At 41.1% G+C, this 19,372-nt stretch overlaps 1 protein-coding gene across 2 annotated transcripts in view; it reads right to left on the bottom strand.

Moving 5' to 3' along the window:
- Window positions 1-856: 856 nt before the first annotated feature.
- Window positions 857-19,372, bottom strand: part of clybl (citrate lyase beta like) — a 59,054-nt gene continuing 40,538 nt past the window's right edge. Inside the window, exons 3-8 of one of the 2 annotated variants that reach the window (XM_059343518.1) lie at window positions 16,547-16,735; window positions 11,836-11,937; window positions 9,931-10,024; window positions 8,601-8,768; window positions 4,384-4,508; window positions 857-2,797 (exon numbers count right to left, since the gene is read on the bottom strand). In XM_059343518.1, coding sequence (XP_059199501.1) covers window positions 2,702-2,797; window positions 4,384-4,508; window positions 8,601-8,768; window positions 9,931-10,024; window positions 11,836-11,937; window positions 16,547-16,735 — 774 coding nt within the window. In that variant the 3' untranslated portion in view covers window positions 857-2,701. Of the gene's footprint in view, window positions 2,798-3,343; window positions 4,509-8,600; window positions 8,769-9,930; window positions 10,025-11,835; window positions 11,938-16,546; window positions 16,736-19,372 lie in introns of those variants that run through there. The other variant, XM_059343517.1, reaches the window with a different exon arrangement.

The following is a 19,372-nucleotide window of genomic DNA, read 5'->3' as shown; positions in this document are numbered from 1 at the left end:
GACCAACACATTACCGGGCTATGAAAAACTGCTCGCAGCCTAATTGATTCCCGTCACAATTTTGTGAGGTTATAATCGTGTTAATTGTAATTTACTCTCTCAGGGAATAGCACAGAGATGTATTTAAATAAAAGTGCCGAGCGGACTGAGGAGATTATATCAGTTCCACGCATAATAGAAATGTCATGTAGAATTACACAGCGGAGGCAGACAGGGATGCATTCCTCTAATCTACACAGATGTCAATGAAAGCTTTTGGCTTTTTCATTTTCAAATAGCAAAGTCGTCAAGGTGCAAAGAAAGCTGAGCAGAAAGAGCTCTGTGAAGACCAAAGGTTTGCTTTACCAGAGAGGGGGAGGGCTGAGAAACATTAAGAGAATTATTATTGGGTGGATAATATATGTGGCAAACAAACACTCAGGGGATGTTTTGTTTTCTTAGAATATCATCCTCACAAGAGTTGCCCTTTTTGCTTGGTCCCTGCATGATGCCCTGTCCTGCTTCCTCTGCTTAGAGATCCTCCTTCCTGTGTGTGAGGACACCTGTTGGTGCAGAGCAGCCTGGAAAGCCAAGTTGTCCCCCGTCAGAGCGGCCTCCTTCACCACCAAAGTCACCTGGTGAGCTTCTTTTCACCTCAGAGTGCTGCACATTTGTCATAGAATGACTTTCTGCAGCCCATTGTGCAGCTCTACTGTCCTGGACAGTCAACTTTATTTTTTTTTTGAGCAAAACTTTCTAATTTAAATCTTAAAATGTTTTAATTCATCATTAACGCAATGACATCTTCATTTTAACACATTGTGATGATTTAGTTTCAAACATCAAACCAAACAATTAATAAGGTGGACTTGTCAAGTTCAGCATTTTATTCATATTTAATTGTTTCAACAATTAAACAGCAAATTTGACTGCATTATAACTTGTTCATACAATAGAATTCAGCAAATTTTTCTGCATACATTTCAGATCAGATTGCAACAAATCTTGGCTGCAACAAATTATAAATAATGAGTGTTTAAAAAGTCACAGTAAAGTGTTATAAAGTTGGATAAAATGTGCATAACCCCTTTTAATGACAACCTTAAAATAATGATTTCAGCAACTATACAGGATACTCACACTCTACAAATTCTGTAACTGCCAAATCTCCTCTAAATTTCATACAATTTCAGCCGATAAAGTTCGAGATATGGCTCACCTCGCAAAATGGCTCCACCCTAATAATGTTTGTGGATTTATTTGATCAAACTAATAGCAGTTTTGTCCACCAACGTCTGGGTATAATGGTAGATTGTGTGAAAACAAACAAACAAGCTGAATGTGAATTCCCGACAGAAAAAGTGAGCCAGGGGTGGGAGAAATATGTGGCCAAATGCCAAAGAGACAGCTTACTGTTCGGGTCTTTGGCTGGGCGCAGGAGTGGTTTCGATCTTTTTGTCTGGCCTGGCCTGGCACAGACCACAGTCCTGCCCCAGACACAATAGATCATACAGTACTGGAGAGAGAGAGGGAGAGATAGAGGGAGAGAGAGAGAGAAAGAGAGAGAGAGAGATGAGTGGATGAGGTGGGGTAGGGGAGGTATGGTGCTTTTCATTACCATGGTCACCAATGGCACTATTAACCATTCAACACCCCCCCAATTATCCTCCCATCCACAGTCAGAGAGACAAAGCCTCGGTCCTGGTCTGCTGGAGCAACATGGCCACTAATCTGTCTCACTCTAACATCACACCCACTTCACTGTTTCTGGAAGTCAGACATGCACAAGCGCTCCACAGAGCCCCATTGTACTTTTATTTGTGACGGCACAACAAACGACTTTACTGAACTTGTTCCGAAGTTCATTTCACAAGTAGCTTTTCAGCATGCTGATAAAAAACAGGTGGACAAAAACAGCTAAAAAATCACAGTTTAACTCTTTGTGTTAAATGAGAGATCATGTTAGGAATACTGCCGCAGCGTGTGCATGTATGCAGTGTTTATTTTCCGCACAGGTCATGGTGTGTCTGACGCCACACGCCTTCTCCATCAAGACCACAGGCCCGCAGCTGCCACAGGGCGAGCTGCATGTCTTTACTAAGGAGACTGACACAAAAAAGCTAAATCGTGAGTTTACGCACTTCCATCTGTGAGGTTTTTTTTCCAAGCCTGCAAGACTTTGATGTTTGTGAGTCAGGCCCTGGGCAGGGGGCTGAGGCCTGACTGGAAGACTGGGGGCCTAATGAATAGATCCACAACAGTGGCTTGTTGTGTTTGTTTACCCTTTCGCCCAGCTGCATGGACCGTGGAGATGGGAGAGCATTCATCATGACCTAGGAGAGATGGGAGGCAGGGGCACACACGCTGGAGAATGGCATGATGGCGCACACACTGGAGAGTGTGCCAAGAAAGTGCCCACACAGGGCAGTGATCGGCAAGACTCCGGTTTAAGAGGCAGAAATGTGCTGCTGCTGCTCGCTATATGCAGATTTTAGATTGTTTAAAACATCCTAAACAAAACAGAACCACCACAATCACAATCATTTAATCAAACTTTTAAAAAAAAACTTAAATTAAAACCACAGTTAACAGCATTTACTGATGCCAGGCAACATAGTCCATAAGTTTCTGAAGTGCTATGAAACTTGCAACAGTTCCATTGTCCTTTCCTCCTGTCAGGGTGGAGTTGTGCAGTTTCTCCAGTTTGTTCCCATCACCTGTGTTATTTCTCCGACACCACGACGGCAAGCGATATGATGTTCTGTGCCTGCTTCACTGAGGGCATGTCGATCATGCTGCCGCGGAAGGTAAACGCACCCTGAACAGGTTTAAAACAGAGCAGAAGGAGAAACATTAGACCAGACATATACAGTAAAATGCATTTTTCCTCAAAAAAGGATGGTGTTTAGATGCAGGAAGCCGATTACTGTACAAAAAACATAGCATGCCAGGGAGATGTAGAAGAAAGTGTGGTTTGCCAACTTTCAAGGCAGTTTTTAATCAGAATTTGTACAAAAAAACCTCATTAATTCAAGCAAAGCAGAAAGTTGAGGAAGAAAATGCACTAAGTAGAGTGAAAGCAGGCACACACAGTTAAGTGAAGCATTACAAAACTGCCAAGAAAACCATACAGAAGAAGAAAAAATGGATATGCATGGTGTTAAATGCTACGACAAAAAAACTCAAAGAAGTCAGAAAAATGTAGTCAATAGCTGGAGGTGAGAATTATGAAAAACAAGCACCTGTCGTGTTGTGAGACAAAGGGACTGACCCTGCTCGCTGCTCAAACCCAGACACACACAGGCAGAAACACACACACACAAGGCAGCAGAGGGATGGGTAGGATATGAATCCCTCGGGCGATGCTTAGTAGGAGCAGCCCTGGCAGGGAGAGAGGTGTGGGCAGATTGTGTATTACCTCAGCAGATAGCCCACAGAGCTCAACACACAGGATCCAACCATGCACTAAATTAGGAACAATAATATTGTACACTTAATTGGCCCAACCCCCACCCCGTCTTCCTATGTCGTCTCAGAGTCACCCAGGGGTGTACAGTATGTATTCTCTGGAACTACAGAGGTGTGTGAGAGGGGACACAAAAAGATCCGGGCGAGTCTCAGAGCACAGAAAGACTCAACTCAACAGTCACATATTGTGTCATGCTGGAGACACATTTTACATTTAAGAAAGTTTTATGTTAAACAAAAAATCTTTTTTTTTAAAGGAATGGTTTGTTAAGTCAGCATATCTGTCAACTGATATGAAAAAATAATGTTAAAGTGAAGTCAAATTAGTAGAAATATTTAGTGAACAAGCAGGACAAATATTAAGAAAAGAATGGAAGCATGCATTTTTTAAAGATATCTGTTCAGTCTCAGGGCTCGTGCAGCTTTTTAAGATTAAAATTCAAGCACTTTTAAAAAGGTACCTAAAGCAATAATTTCCCGACTGAAAGCCTTTAGCATCACATCTAAACAGTTAATATGAAATGCAATTTACAGAATACTTTTATATCCACAGCAATTCATTTATATTGTCACTGTTTATTTTAGCAGCTGTTACCTTACACCTCAACATAAAACATTTAGTTGAATACCTTCTTTTACTTTCTAATTAAGGGTCAGGGTGGTTTGGGACACCAAGAGACAAGAAACAATTATGGCAAAATAATTTTGCTGTAAATCTTTTTGTGAGTGACTTTGTCAATGAAACACCAGCTTATATTAAATCTGTCAAGTTTTTCATACTGACATATAAGTCATTTTAACTACAAACTTGCTGGATGAATTTCTGAATTGTCCCAATAGTGAGCATTTATGGTTTGAAATTTTAGACCAAAACAATAACTCGAAAGAAATGTAAAATAATGGGACTTTAGTTCTGTCAGACGACGTTAACATTACCTTTCCCTCCTTCTGGTGCTGGTCAAACGCAGCAATGAGCTCTTTGGCCCACTGAACCCTCTCTGGACTGGGGGAGAACTCTTCCTGCACAGCCTGGATCTGCCCTGGGTGGATAACCTGCTTACCTGCATAAAAGCACACACCCACACCCACAGAGAAAGTGAAATATGCTAATGATAACAGCAGGCTGGCTGTGCCTTCAAATAAAATTAAATACAAGATCCATTGCGCTAAAAAAACACCAACAATGTTTTTACTTGTTGGCACAGTAACAGTTTGTACAAATTACCCTCCCTGATTATAGCAAAAATGATCTTTTTGTTATGAAAACTGTTGACAACAACAGCTGCATGGATAGAAAAAAATAAAAAGTCTGAGAATTGGTAGAGATTGCAGCTGGCACCGTTCCTGTGAGAGAGGAACCACAACAGAGAGGCAGTAGAAACAGGAAACACTGAAGACTAAATTGTATGTGTGTTTATGTGTCAGTATGTCCTGTGGCACTGAGGTGAGTTAGAAAGCCAGCACAGGACCAAAGACGCTGAGAAACATGAAGGATATCAAGTATCTTCCGTCTGCTTGCTGCCCTGCTGTCAAACAGAAATCTGCTGAACGCTTAGTTTGACTTCATTATATGACAGAACAGAATACTCACGATAGAGCAGCCTTACAGATCCAAAGTAGACTTACACACAAGTGAATTATTAAAAACTGGCCAAGAAAACCGCACAAAATAAGACAATACCTGTAGATGTAGATGAGGTTCTATACTAGATATTAAACACATTTGCACGCACATTTTCACTGAAAAATATTCAGTTATTGAAGAAGGAAATCTGAAGAAAACCTTGTCTTTTTTATGATTAAAGTTTCCTTTTGCTTCTGTACAATTGATATAAATTCCAATTGTCAGTGGTTGCATACCTTCCACATCTTATATCCAAATCAGGAGCCTAACATAGAGTTAAGGCTGTGTCTGACACAATCCCCCCACCCTCCTGCTCCCATTCCCTCTCAGTTAAATGTGGGCTAACGCCACAGACATAATCCCATGTACATTTGCAGATCAAACTTGTAGTGATAAGTTAAGGTTATGAAGCGTCTGGTGAGAACGACGGCTCAGCGGCAGCCAGCAGGAACTCGACACTTTAGGGCTTAGCTCTGTCGCCGACAACAAATCCTTCAAGGTGGCCAAGCAGGCGGGCTGCACGGGCGAAAAAATTTGTTGCCCAGGAGAGAGGAGGAGAGGAGAGGAGAGGAGAGGACAGGAGAGGAATGGGGAGGAGAGAACCCACTCCCTTCATCCTGCTCCGTTCACCCCAGTTAACCTCAGAAAAACACACACGGCAGTTACACAATCAACACACTGTAGTTTAAGGCTACTAATGAGGAGATAATTCATTGACTTGCAGCTTATGATTAATAGATACCTTTAAGGGAAATGTGCATGCAAGAAAATACGACATTTGGCACTTGTTAGTGTGTCATTGCGATGATTCATGAATGCATGTGTTTGTTTGTGTGAAACAGGGAGACTAACTGCACATTTTCTGTTGGACTAACAGCCTGAGGACTCCCCAGGGCCGCGCTGTATGAAGTGCAGGAGTGCATGTGTGTGTAATCTTGTGTATGTTTATTTTCACGTGCCTGTGAATCACCTTGTCTGATAATAACCAAATATTTATTATTTTCTAATAGTATTTTGGATCTCAAACCAATATTGTAAATCTGTTTTGACACAACAACCAGTGTGCGTGAGTGTGTGAATGTTGCTTTCTACAAGGATTGAGGCAAGGGGAGTCTGTATTCCCTCCTCTGCCACCTGTTTTACTTCTGGGCTGAAGACAGGAGCATGTTTCCACACTGAAATTGGCAGGCTAAAATAAGCGGGTGTCTCTTTGTGTGTGTGTGTGTGTGTGTGTGTGTGTGTGTGTGTGTGTGTGTGTGTGTGTGTGCGTGCGTATGTGTGCGCACGTGTCTGTGTAGGACAACAGGAGAATGACGGAGTGAAGAAACAGACAGGGTGACTCAGGTGCCCTCAGTTACAACCCATTGGTTCTCCTAAAATGCATCATTCATGCCCTCCAGCCAATCCCAGCTTGCCATGTGGTGCTGGCATCTCATTGGAGGATTGCTATTTAGCAAAGTGCTCTCAGGCGAATGATGGGCAGGGTCCCGGGGATGGAAGTGAAATGCAGTCCCCGAAAGCAGAGTATTTGATGGAGCTGGTTTTTATTTCTGGGAGACAAACACACTTTTAGAAGGATCTTTTGAGTTTTAGCAGCAACATGTAGTTTTACAGCACATCAAACAAGGTAAAGATGCCGCACAATTACTTATGCGGATTTGATACTTGTCAAGGTTTTGCAAACTTTTGCCCTACCTGTCCTGTTTACCAGTCAGAAGCACCGGGTGTTTTTGTTTCACCAGTGTGTTCTGTGCTAATGGGTGCTGTATGCGGCTTAGGTACTGCCAAGGTCAATTACTGCACAGGTAGAGGCTTTTGGCTGCACCGTATTATTGCTTAAGCACACTCGGGCCAGTAATAGCTACTAACTAAGATTATACAGAGTGCCCATGGCTTGAAGGCCACTAATCCAGTGCTTTGAACATTTTATTTCATATCAAATCTGACCATTTATTTAATCGACCTGCTGCTGCCATCATTAGCTTTTATATCTTTTACCTCATATTAAAACCTCCAGCGTTCATTTTTTTCTTCTCAAAAGAATCATTTCGATTCGAACGAATGCAAAGAATTATAAACAGATTTTATGTGTAATAAATGCAGACATTAAAGGAACCCGTGAGCATAATGTAGAACTAATCACAGTGCAGCAGAATGTAAATGCGTCATTGCAAAACTGCAAAAGGATAAATGTTAAATTGTTAAGTGAATAAATGTAAATCATCTAGACAGGGAGAATTCTGCACGTCTATAGCTGAATAAATCTGATACAAACACACAGAAATGTAGGCACACATACATGCTCAGGAAAACCCACAACACCAGAGTATAGAGGTGGCAAATGAGGTCATCTGGAAAATAAGTTGCCGTGTTAGAGCAGATGATTTGATGATGTGAAGTGCAGCAGGTAACATGTCTTGAGGGCAGTGCAACATGGAGAGCGTGCTCAGGGATTCACCATTTTGCAGAGTCAAAAAAAAAGTGTCAAGTTCTTTTTTTTCCCCATTTGTCTCCAGTGTGAAAGCTGACTAATTGCTGAAGATATCCTTTTTATCATATCCACTGTTCTTATATTCAATGAAAAACAATGACAACAGAGTAAATAAAAACCTTATTTTATGAGAGTCAATCCTTTTTTTCTCTGCTCACTGTTTATGTGGGCCCAGACCACAGTGGGAGGTATGTCAGATTTTGAAATAATCAGTCTTCAAATGACGAAAATACCACAATAAATGTATCTGCTGCAGCGAGGGAAGAATTACTAGAATATCCACTTTGGAACAGGCTGTCCTGCCTTCTGTGGTCTGTTACATGCAGTCTGCGGGGCACACACACACACACACACACACAGCAGACACACACAAACGCACACGCTCATTCTGAAATCGTTGCCTGGCTACAGACACACACAGAGCGCTGTTAAAGTAGTCACTACCACTACCTTAACTCCCACATTTGCACATGAACAGGTACGCACCTGTGTACACACACACACACCACACACACACACACACACACACACACACAAACCATTCATGGTGTGCACAACAGAAATGTCAGAAAACCATTTAAGAAGTGCAGCATTGTTCACAATTCCCTTCAGCAGCACATGAAGTGCTAAAAAAAGAAAACTACAAGCAGCCAGCGACAGTAGTCATTCTGAGTAGAGACCCTCATTACAGTGAACAATACAAATATAAATATGTTGAATGAAAAGCCAGATGTTCTGCATCCTTCCACATTTTACTCACTCATACATCCTATTTTCGCTTAAAATGCAGGAAGAGCATGACAGATCATGAGAGGGCAGAAGGAGTGAAAATGAAATGTTGGATTGTCCGAATGCAGTTTACAACAGGAAGTGGAGGGAAGTCCGTTATTGTGCCACAGGGGGGTAAGTAATGGGATATACATAAAGAGCAACGACTGCAAAGCAACCACAGAAGGTAACTGGGGTGGTCAGACATGTGAGGTGAGAACTTGAAGGGAACCATGGGCAGATTTAAGACCCAGAAAGCAGAAACCTTACCTGTGAATCCCATGAGAGCGCCCTCTCTGGCCTGCCGCCTCAGCCCCTCCACGTCCTTGTAGTCGATGTAGACCAGGTCGATGGCCTGCAGCCCAAATGCTTTGGTGGTCACTACCACCTTCTGCCTTGCGTAGAGGAGTTCCCTGGCATCTTTAGTACGAGTGGCACCTACAGAACAAAATATGGGGTTTACACTTATATCGTACAGGCAAATGTCAGATAAGATCTCAGGTGTATGAGCAAGGAAACAAGGTGCAGAGGAGGTTGGGCAAGGGTGACGAACAGATCAACTAAAAAGTCAGACACTGAAACCAGGACAGCAGTTACACAAATTACAGTATGTCAATATCTTCCTCTTCTTTTGTGAGTTTTTCTTATCAAATTACACACTCAACCATCACTTAAAACCCATTTAAATATAGAGCACGGGCAAAAACACAAGTAAATCTGTCATTTAACAAATATATGAATTTACTTTGGTGGCTAAAAGTTTACTTTGTTTCACTATCATCATGTTACAGTTATTAATCTTACCGGCACAAAAAGATACATTACCTCATCACTATGCATTCTGCAAACAGCTGTGTTTAAAAAATAGTATTTAAAAAAAACCCAGTGTATTTCTTTCACTTGATTGCAGATCAAAATCTTTATAACAACACTGCTGCTTTTGTCCACAGGAGCAGCCAAAATTAAATCAGAATGAAAGTGCCTTGTAGTGGTTCTAAAATGATAAACTTCTTTCCATGTGGCTGCCCTTTGTCCATTAAATAAATACACCAGGACATATCAGTTTCAGGACAGTTATTTGCATTTCGTTACTTAACAGGCAACTAAAGTTCAACTGAAGTTCTTAATTTCATAAGTGCTTTAAAACAGAGCTAACCACGGGTTAAACTGAATACAAACCAACTTTTCAAAAGAAATTATGACTTAAGCACAGCCTCCCATTTTACTTGTGGTAAGTGGCCATGGGCTAAATGTAATCATTCAGTCTAAGGAGCCCTAATGTACAAAATAATGGACTTGGTAGAGGAAATGCATCCGCCTTCTCATTCATTACCTTTGAAAATGACTCACATAGCCCACATCCACAAATCATCTCTTTATTTCAATAAAAAATTCTGCTGTTTTGTTGATTCATAACCACTTCTCCTTCAGTTCTTTAATCATTCAATCAAAACAGGAAAAGTAGGATTGACCTGTATGATATGCTTTTAGGCAGACTTTACAATGCAATGTTTCTCTGCCATGAACAAAGAAAAAGAAGAGAACGGCACATTTGAGACCAAATATATAGAGAAAGTTCAGCAGAAGGTGGGATAGATACCTATGCTGGCACAGAAGTCATCAGAGCCGAATACCACGCCGTCATGGTGGAGACCCGCTTTGGGAGCAAGTCGACGGACTTCCTCACACACGGCCTGCAAAAAAATATAGAAACACAGGCTGAGGAAAGTGACACAGGTGTAAACAGGGAGAGAAATGTTGGACATGCTCGTACAAATGCTTTTTGATGAGTTTGCACATCAAAAATCCTAAAAAACCCTACTTTTATTCCAGCTTACTTTCCATACACACATTTATTATGTAGTGCCCCATCTGCAGGCACATACTGTACATTTATTGAAGTAAAACCAACACAGAAAGGAGTACCAGGGATGCTTCTTCACTCTTGGCTGGCCCAACTCTCTTAACTGAGTAGTTGTGGGTATCAACACGATATCATTTTTGAAGTATCATTTTAACGGTTCCTGTTCAAGGGCAAGTTTCTCCTCAGCACTGTCAAGTACAGCCCAACTGATAAGGGATTTTTGACTTTACAGGGGATAAAAATTCAAAGATTACAGATATGGCGGCTGATATAGTGATTTTTTTTTTTTTTTTTAAGCGAGAGTGAAAATAGATCTTTCTTATGCTGAATATGCAGTGATTTTGCACTAATATGACTATGCAGAAAGGCTGCTTTCTAAAGCAAATAACTTTATTAAAGACTATTTTACTTTATTATATATTATACATAAGATATATTACATTGTCAAACAATTCTAGGAATGAAAAAGGAGTAAAATAAAGAAAAAATAATATGAAATTACTAGCTTAATAAAATCAGTACTGTATGCGCGATATCATTAAATTGGTGACCATTTAAATACAGAATAAATTTTAAAAAAATAGCTAACACCATTTCTAAATCAGCCAAAGCATTGTTTTATTTAATTTTATGTTCTGAAAAATAATTTGAGCACATATGGATGTGATCGACCGACTGATAAATGGGTAATTGGTCATATTTCCTGATTTAAATTACTATTCCTGATTACAAAATTACTTTTGGTAACTACCGACTGTATTGTATTTACACTTCTTGAATAGCTATTTTTTATCAAGACCACATTCACCAGTTATGCATACAAAAGTTATTTTATGTCTGTAAATGAGAATAATAATGATTTTGCAGTTTTTTTTCTTTTTTTTAAGATGGCATTGAAGTATGATTACATGTATTGTAATATAATAATGTCAAACTATAACAGGCCCCTTTGCTAAGATGAAACCATTGGCCACAATCATTATTGAATGAGGAAAACAAATGTGGAATGTGAAACAATAAGAATGTGTCTCCTGGTTTTTGTTGGCCTCCAAATTAATTTCACCACTAGCTGTGCCACAGTGATTTTTTGTGTGTGTGCTTGTAACCTGGGGTTCAGTCTGGGCAAAGATACAGGGTGTACTCAAGAAAGCACACAGAGGCACCCCCCGCCATCAAAACACACACTAGTACACACAGGCAACCACAAACACAGTCACAGAATTAAAGTGGAGAACTAAGAGACAAATCAAAAGAAGGGAGGACAGATTGTTTCTCCCCAAATGCCCAAAACCATGCCCTTTTCCCCATGTAGCTGAAGGTCGTGCTGCACTTTAACAGGAGCCGCTTTGATGCTTGCCAAAAAATCATTAAGAACTTTTTCACTGTGATGATATTAAAACAGTTCTAATTAAAAAATGTCAGCGTGTCTGGAGAGGGAAAGAGAGACTCACACCGACAGACAGAGAGGAAGAAACAAAAAAAGGCTCATTTTGAGAGACTGTCCGAATGCTTTGAAACCCTTTCATTTTGGACACGTGGAGCGCTCCGCTCGCTGACGCAGTCTTTAATCTAAAGTGAACAATGGACAAACAGCAAAATGTCTTACGCAGGCAGTTTTGGGGGGTTTTGTTTGTAATTTACCTTAAAATTGAGCAGACCCACAGCGGTTTCCACAAAGGTGACCAGGCGAATGGGTTCTGTCAGTGCCCGTCCTTTCAAGTGGTGCTGAAACCTGTCAACAAACTAAGCACACAGGGACAATCTCATGCACGACTCATTAACAACACCCACTGTTTCTGCGAATAGAAAACAAATCACAAACAATCACAATAAATTAATTTGTTCTCACTACTTTGTACAGTCACATTCATTAGGGGTTTTGTTGTATACTGTCCTCAGCATTTGTGGTTATAAAAAATACTTTTCAGCTGGAATCCATTAGTGATATTGCGCGCAATATGCATAGATATTCAAGGAATAAATGTATTGGTGGACTGTATTTTGGTTTAAGTCAAGTCTGTTCCTTTGACGAATGTGTGGTAAAGTGCAGCTGCCAACCTCAGTTGGCTTATCAATGCATTATTAGTGATATGAATGAGAAATACAGGAACTCATACTGAGATGCTGAACTATTGAGTCAGAGTGAATTTAAAACTGGAAGAAACAAATGTTCAGCAGGAAACATACATAAATGATATGACACATTGTTGAAAATCCACTGTGGGGTAAGAGACAGACAGGAGAAATAAAAGAAATCTTTACGAGCAAAAATTCACTTTTGATATGAATCTTGACACCTTTATTACCTGCACTGTTCCCATTTCAGTCCTTACTCAGAAACACATCTATGAGGGTTCAAATAGCGGAGAGAGCGAGCACAGGAGAGCAGCAACAAAAGCGGGGTGAAATGAAATATTTTACATTATCACCAGGGTTCCCCCTTCGTCTGAAGTCTTCTGCTCTACCTTCTTTCACAGGCTCCGCACAACTACAGCATGTGCTCCCCCGAGAGAGTGTGCACACATGTAAATGCACACATGCACGCACGCACAAGCACATGCATACACACTGCTAGACCAAAGAAGAAACAAAATACCGAAAAAGGGGAGAAGAAACAAGATTTGGGATGTCTTTGAGTGTGTTTTACTCCTACATTATTCTGTTTTGCGTCCCCCCTCCATGGCAGGGAACAGGGAGACTGGAGCAACAATCAGAGTGTGATGTGACACTTTGCTGAGGCCTTTATTCTGCACGACTCCTGCTAATATGCAAGCTCACCTAAGTAGGGCTTTAAAACCAAGTTTAATTCTTTGAAGACCAAAGCATTTCAATTTTTCCAACAGACCAGTTCACAGCTAGCCCTGGACTGCCAGTGGGGTAGCCCAAATTCCAAAATCTATCATCTGGAAACACACAAAAGCCCCCTCCGTCAGATATTTCCTTTCAAAGCCAGTCAAAAAAAAAAAAAGGAGAGGGCGCAAAAGCTCAGAGTAGAAATGTCTAACTCCATGTCCCCCCTTCCTCTCCTTTTTCTCGCTCCCTCTTGGACACACCGGGAAAAAGACAGATATAAATAACCTCAGGTACAGCACTGCTATTTCTCTAAATGAAGAGCAAAACAACCCCATGCTCACACTCGCCACTCTTGTTCTGAAAACTGAAAGAGTGGGCCTCCATTGAAGGATTTTCAAAAATAGGGGCAATTTTAATCATCTCTCCATTCAATCTCAGTTGGATAAATCATATCTGAGAGATTTGCATAAATACAAACCATCAAAGACTTTTCATCTTCAAAGAGGTTTTCAAGACCCAATAGGCTTTGTACTGTAATCATCTGAGGTCACAACCCTGTGGGAGCAAGGCTGCTATGGCAACATAAAAACTAACGCTGGGGGCTTAGCATAATATCCCCCCCTCCTTCGTAAACACAGGAAGGGGTGGGGTGGGGGTCCGAGAGGGAGTGTGAAAAGAGGGTCTAGATAAACCTATTTCTGTGACAGAGGAAACTAGATAGATATGGCCCGTCGTGGGGGAAACCTAGCTGATATTACACACAGAGATTACCACCATGACACCGTGCCACGCAAACCCTAACAAGGCTGTGGCGAGTCAAGCAGGCTGTTTGGATTCTGCTGGAGGAAAACAAATGACAGCTGAATGCAGCACCGCTGGCTAAAGAGCCTCCTCGACTCTCTGATTACATGTTTCTGTCCTTCTGCTGTATTCTCCTCTTCAGCTATTATACGCTTTGAGGGCCTGATTTACACTGCATAAGAGCTACTATAGAGCTGCTTCATTGTTCCACCAGCGCATACAGCAACCATTAGCTGTCAGTGGCTCAAATCTCAGACCCTTTAAAGATGTTATTCACTGATGCATTGAAAAAAAGTAAAGGAAAGAGAAAAAAATAAGAAATAACACCTCTTCTTGCCATTCAAAGCCACGCTACAAACAAGCCCTCTGACAATTTCGCCACCCAATCATGAAAAGAGAAGGAGGGAGAGATGGAGCTAGAGAAAGGAGGCTATAGTGGGACAAGTTTCAATTAATTTTCTTCAAAAGGGGGCCAGATTAAATGTTTCCGGCCTGCTGAAGTGTTCATTTCACAGAGGGGAAGCGGAGAAAGGGATGAGGGGAGGGGACAGGAGGAGGAGTAGAGGAGGAGGAGCGGGACAGGGTGCGATTCTTTCGGTCCCAGTGCACACCAAATAGTGTGGTGGGCAAAGAATGCACATGGCTCCGAATCTGTGTGAGAACTGTCCTCAGACAAAGGACGGAGTTACGCCTGTTATAGCCCAATAAGGCCTGTCAGTCACACAAGGGCTGGGGGAGAGGAGAAAGGCAGAGCTAAAGATTTCCACACAAAGGGAAACAAGCAAGTCCATCTTTTAGCGACAAATCAGTCTGGAGGTTCCTGTGCTAATATCAATAAAAAGGGAGAAAAATAAACAAGTGAGGGATTTACTGCGCTGCCTTACAAGAGTGGAGAAAATTAGACACATGCTTACAACACAGGACACACAGAAAAGCATGAAGGAGAGGACACAGAGAAAGTTTGAGGGACAAAGATGAGATTAGATGAGCACACATGAATGAATCAACGTCCCGTCCGAAGCTACAGACTCGACTGTTTCAGGAGCACACATGCACCTGCTGATGCAGAGACAAACACACTGTAAATCCAATGTGCAAACAGATTTACAGTGTGTGTTTTCTTGCAACAAAGCTTTAGTATGACAGGCAGGCAATTATTTAATCATTTTATAGCTCTCAACGGGCAGACTGTGATTTTTAGCATAATAATGACAACAATATTGGATCTTTTGTTGTTGATTTTTTTTTTCTTTTAAAAAGGAAATTAATGCAGAATAAAACTGAGTTAAGTGAGGAAAAGTAGCAAAGGTAGAAACGGCTGAGCTAAGGGAGAGAATTGGTGAACACCTGTCAGCAATTAGACTTGGAAGAAATAAAGGGCAGCAGGAAATAGATGTGTTCTAATTAAACCACTAGTTAAAAACTTCCTGCTCCTGCCCTAAGACCATGCATGAGTGTATGTGTGTATGTGTGTGTGTGTGTGTGTGTGTGTGTGTGTGTGTGTGTGTGTGTGTGTGTGTGTGTGTGTGTGTGTGTGTGTGTGTGTAGTTGTAGCAAAGCAGAGGGGAAAAGCCACGCAAGACACCCACCTTTCACCTCTCTCCCGCTCTCTTCTAAACAAATCTTTAATTTCCTCTTGTGGATAAAAGTTTGACACAATAATAAAAGTGAATTAGCCATTTAAAAAAGCTTAGTAAAACTGTTACCTATTAAATCGTGTGCAAAAAGAGAGAGAAAAAGACAAGAAACAACTCATGGCGTTACTGATTTTTAACTTCAATACGGCACCTTTGAACTGTATTCAGACACAAATGGTAAAGGAGGCAGACAGTAACTTGGTACCTCCTGTTAAGTGACATATGGAGCTGATCAGAAAGGCCTGCATTAATGATGTCACTGTCTCCTGACCTTTCGGGACCTGACATCCGTACAGCGCCCCTTTATAGAAAGCCAGAGGGATGGCAGAGCCGAGACAAACACCTCTTAACTAGGGCACGGGTCCAGTTAGTATGAACAAATTGCAATTTATAAGAACAAACATTGGCAACAATAAAAGTGGGAAATCACTTTATAGTTGTTTAAGTTATTTCATGTATCAAAAACAATTATAAGAGTGCAAAACACTGTGATATTTGAGGTTGTGATACATCTATAAAGACTTTTAGAGAGAGGTGATGACATTAAGGCTGCTGGATTTGCAGACTCGCTTGCTAGTTATCTGTCTGTGATCTTCCTCATACATAACGGACAAGATGCTTTAAGTTTGATTAAATTAATTCTTAGCCACAACATGACACTGTTCAAGGCAGTTTTCAGTGAGTTCAGCGGTGGCAGAAGGCACCGTTGTGTTGTTACAGAAAGCTATCGGGCTTCTGAAGCTAATCCGAAGAAATGTCATCCGTTTCTTGAGCAGCGGCCAAGAAAAACACGCCGTCTGTCCCTGAGTCCTGCCACAGGGATCGATTCCCACTTTTACTGGGAAATGGAAAAGTTTGTTATGATTGCTTTGAAGATTCCCGTGGTTTCCTCTTACTTCATGAGTTTGTGTAAGAGCACCGCTGTGTTTTTTAAAAGACACCCAGAGGTAAAAGAGAGAAAAGTCATGGGTATTTTCAGTCTTATTTAGTTTTTGCATGTTGTGCAACTTTGTGTTTAATTTTTTTAGGAAGAGAAAAATCTTTGGATGACTCCATTCAGCCTTCTTTGACTCGTAAAAGCTACAGGAGCACTTCTAGGATTGGTATATTTTGAAACTTACCCACTGCACCTCCTGCGTGTCCTCCACTTTGGGCAACATGACGGCAGGAGGCAGAACGTCAGCCTGCAGGATGACCTGCAGGTCAGCCTCAGCTAAGCCGCTGGACACAGAGTTCACCCTCACACACTTCTCCGTCCGCCCCAGGTCGAGTTCAGCCAACATCCTGGGAATGGTCTCCCTGGCCTCCGTCTGCAGCACATAGGAACATAAAATGATTTAATGTGATGCATTTGGTAAGACTGCACTTTGTAATCACTAATGAAGAGTTCAGATTCAAAACATTTTTAAAGCTAGTGGAGTTACTTTGAGATGTGATGACTCAGGGAATATATGATAAACAAAAATGTATGCATTCAAATCACTTCCATTTAGAAAAAAGCACTCGCTAAATTGTTGAAGAATGTAATAAAATGTCCAATTTCCTCCAAGGAAATGTGGCTACATAAATTATATTGACCATTAAGCATGACCATAAAAATAAACAATGCATTGCAAACACAAAAAATGTTTTATCATAGTGGGTGATTTATGAAGCGTACATCAATAGGGAATGAATAATATTAAGATGAAACATTAACATGTTAAAAAAAAATAAACGCAAAGTAACACAGCACACCTGCACTCTCCTCCGACTTCACAGCAGTTTATCTATATACAGTAAGACACAAATCAACAAAACAGACGCTGCACACTGAACTTTTCTCTCTCAATGCAGGCATTGTGTGATCTGAGCAGGAAGAGAGATGAGGAGGATGAAAAGAAAGAAACCTACAGTCCCAACTTCTATCAGTAACACAGTAGCACACGCCGCTTATATTCAAACCAGATGCTGGGCTACGGGAATGGAGGGATGGAATGGGGAGAGAAGTCCGGCAAGTGAGAGCAGAGAGGCTCTCTGGGAGAAATGTGGTCTGAGTTAAGCAGCATGAGGAAACGGTAGCTTAGGATGTGTCAGGTCAGATCAGAGGCTGGAGCCTTTGAGTGCTTCTGTGTGTGTGTGTGTGTGTGTGTTGTGGAGATGCTCAGATTGGGATTTTTTTTTCCCCCTCCCATGTCCATTTATACTACTAAAGAATTCTATTATAAAAGAAAAAATACTCTGAAACTGACACAAATTACCTGATGTAGCAGAAAGGTTTTGGAGATGTGTAAAAGGAATATTATGAGCAACATTTCTGCACCAAAATGTTTTAAACGACTCGGCCTATGTTATTATTTTTTTTGAGTTTGTGTACATGCATTATCCCAAATGTTTCCAGCTTTGTTCAAACACAGAAATCTGTAATCTTATTCAAGATAAAAGGCGCTTGTTAATGGCTTCATATCCTATATACCCATATATTTTACCCCCTCTAGTTGTTCTCACTTCCAGGGAAATATGGGAAACACAATACAAAGTATATTACTCACAGCATATTTTTTTCATTAATTGCATGCTATTTTGCAACACAGTAATCCAGTAGAAATCAAATTTATTCATATGATATTTTAATGTCAATACAGCTTAGTACAATGTGCTATGATGACAAGTGACTCGTGCCAGCCACTAGGCTAACCGGTATGGTAACATTATAACAGCAGAACAATGTTCAGCAAGCTCAGAATGTTTTCGTTTTTAAGGGATGAAGGATTTTTTGACATTGGACGTCTGGGATCTTAAGTTTACAGAGAAACTAGCTGAGCTGCTTTGTTGGTGTACTGAACGGCATTGGAGAACACACGTGTTTTTACTGGTTTGCTCATTCTTTTATCATGTTTTCATTGAGAGAGCAATAGCGGCAGAAAATCACATAGTTTTTGTTGAAATGCAACTAATGCAAATACTTTGGATCTGATCATTGGTAAACCAATCACTGAACTATTGGGGCGTCTGCACGAAAGATAAACTGTAAACGGATACAACATGGAGAGCCCATACATCACAATCTCTTGTAAAAACTAAAGTGTACTAAAGTCAACCCAGGTTCAGTTGTATGAGAGCTTATGGGGACCCCTCAAGGGACAGCTTCTGAGACAAAACAGCCCTCGCTCTGATCTTCTGGAATGCAGAACTGTACTTGATATTACGAACACCCCTCCAGTATCAATAAAATATGGTATCAAAGTACATATCAAAGATTTGCTCGGATTTAATAGGGGTCATGAGCCGGCTGGACTGCTGTGTGTCATCTGTGTCTGCCTTTTGCCTCGTTGAATGAGACAAGAGGGATTGTCACACCATATGATGAGAGCGCTGTGATCTCCGACTACGTTTTGTTAGAACCTCTGTGTAACTCGGTCTTACCGTCGCTCTCATAGGCCAAGACAGACCCGTAACTGCACTGTGGTAACTTAAAACGGATGGAGCGATTTACGCAGCCATAATTCACTATTCATAAACCTGCTACTTGGTGGATTAAATTCTGTCTGTCCCTCCCCAGTTCATGGTGACAGGAGAAAATTGATCTGTGAGAACGGCTGGCTGCCTCATGATGCCAGGAGTCACATTCCACATCCCTGACCAAACTAAATAAATAGCGATCCAGGAATGATCAAAAAGCATGGTTTATAACATTCACAGATCAAATGGACTGGAGAGGGCTGGGTCTCCCACTTCAACCCCAGCCTGAAACTTGCAGCCTGCATGTATAAAATTCTTTTAATGTAACCAGAGACCGCCCATTGCAAGGATTGTCTCCTGCACTTTTCTCCTTCTGCGACAGTATTTCTGAAACCATGATGCCGGGAATGGCTCAGGAGAAGGCCAGGTCACTGTGCACTATCCTGTCTTTTATCCCTCTTTTCTCTGTAAAGTGAGAGAGATATTATCCACCAGACACCTTGACC

Source organism: Centropristis striata, chromosome 10 (assembly GCF_030273125.1).
Source record: "Centropristis striata isolate RG_2023a ecotype Rhode Island chromosome 10, C.striata_1.0, whole genome shotgun sequence".
Classification (NCBI taxonomy): domain Eukaryota; kingdom Metazoa; phylum Chordata; class Actinopteri; order Perciformes; family Serranidae; genus Centropristis; species Centropristis striata.
This window is presented reverse-complemented; position numbering and strand designations above follow the sequence as displayed.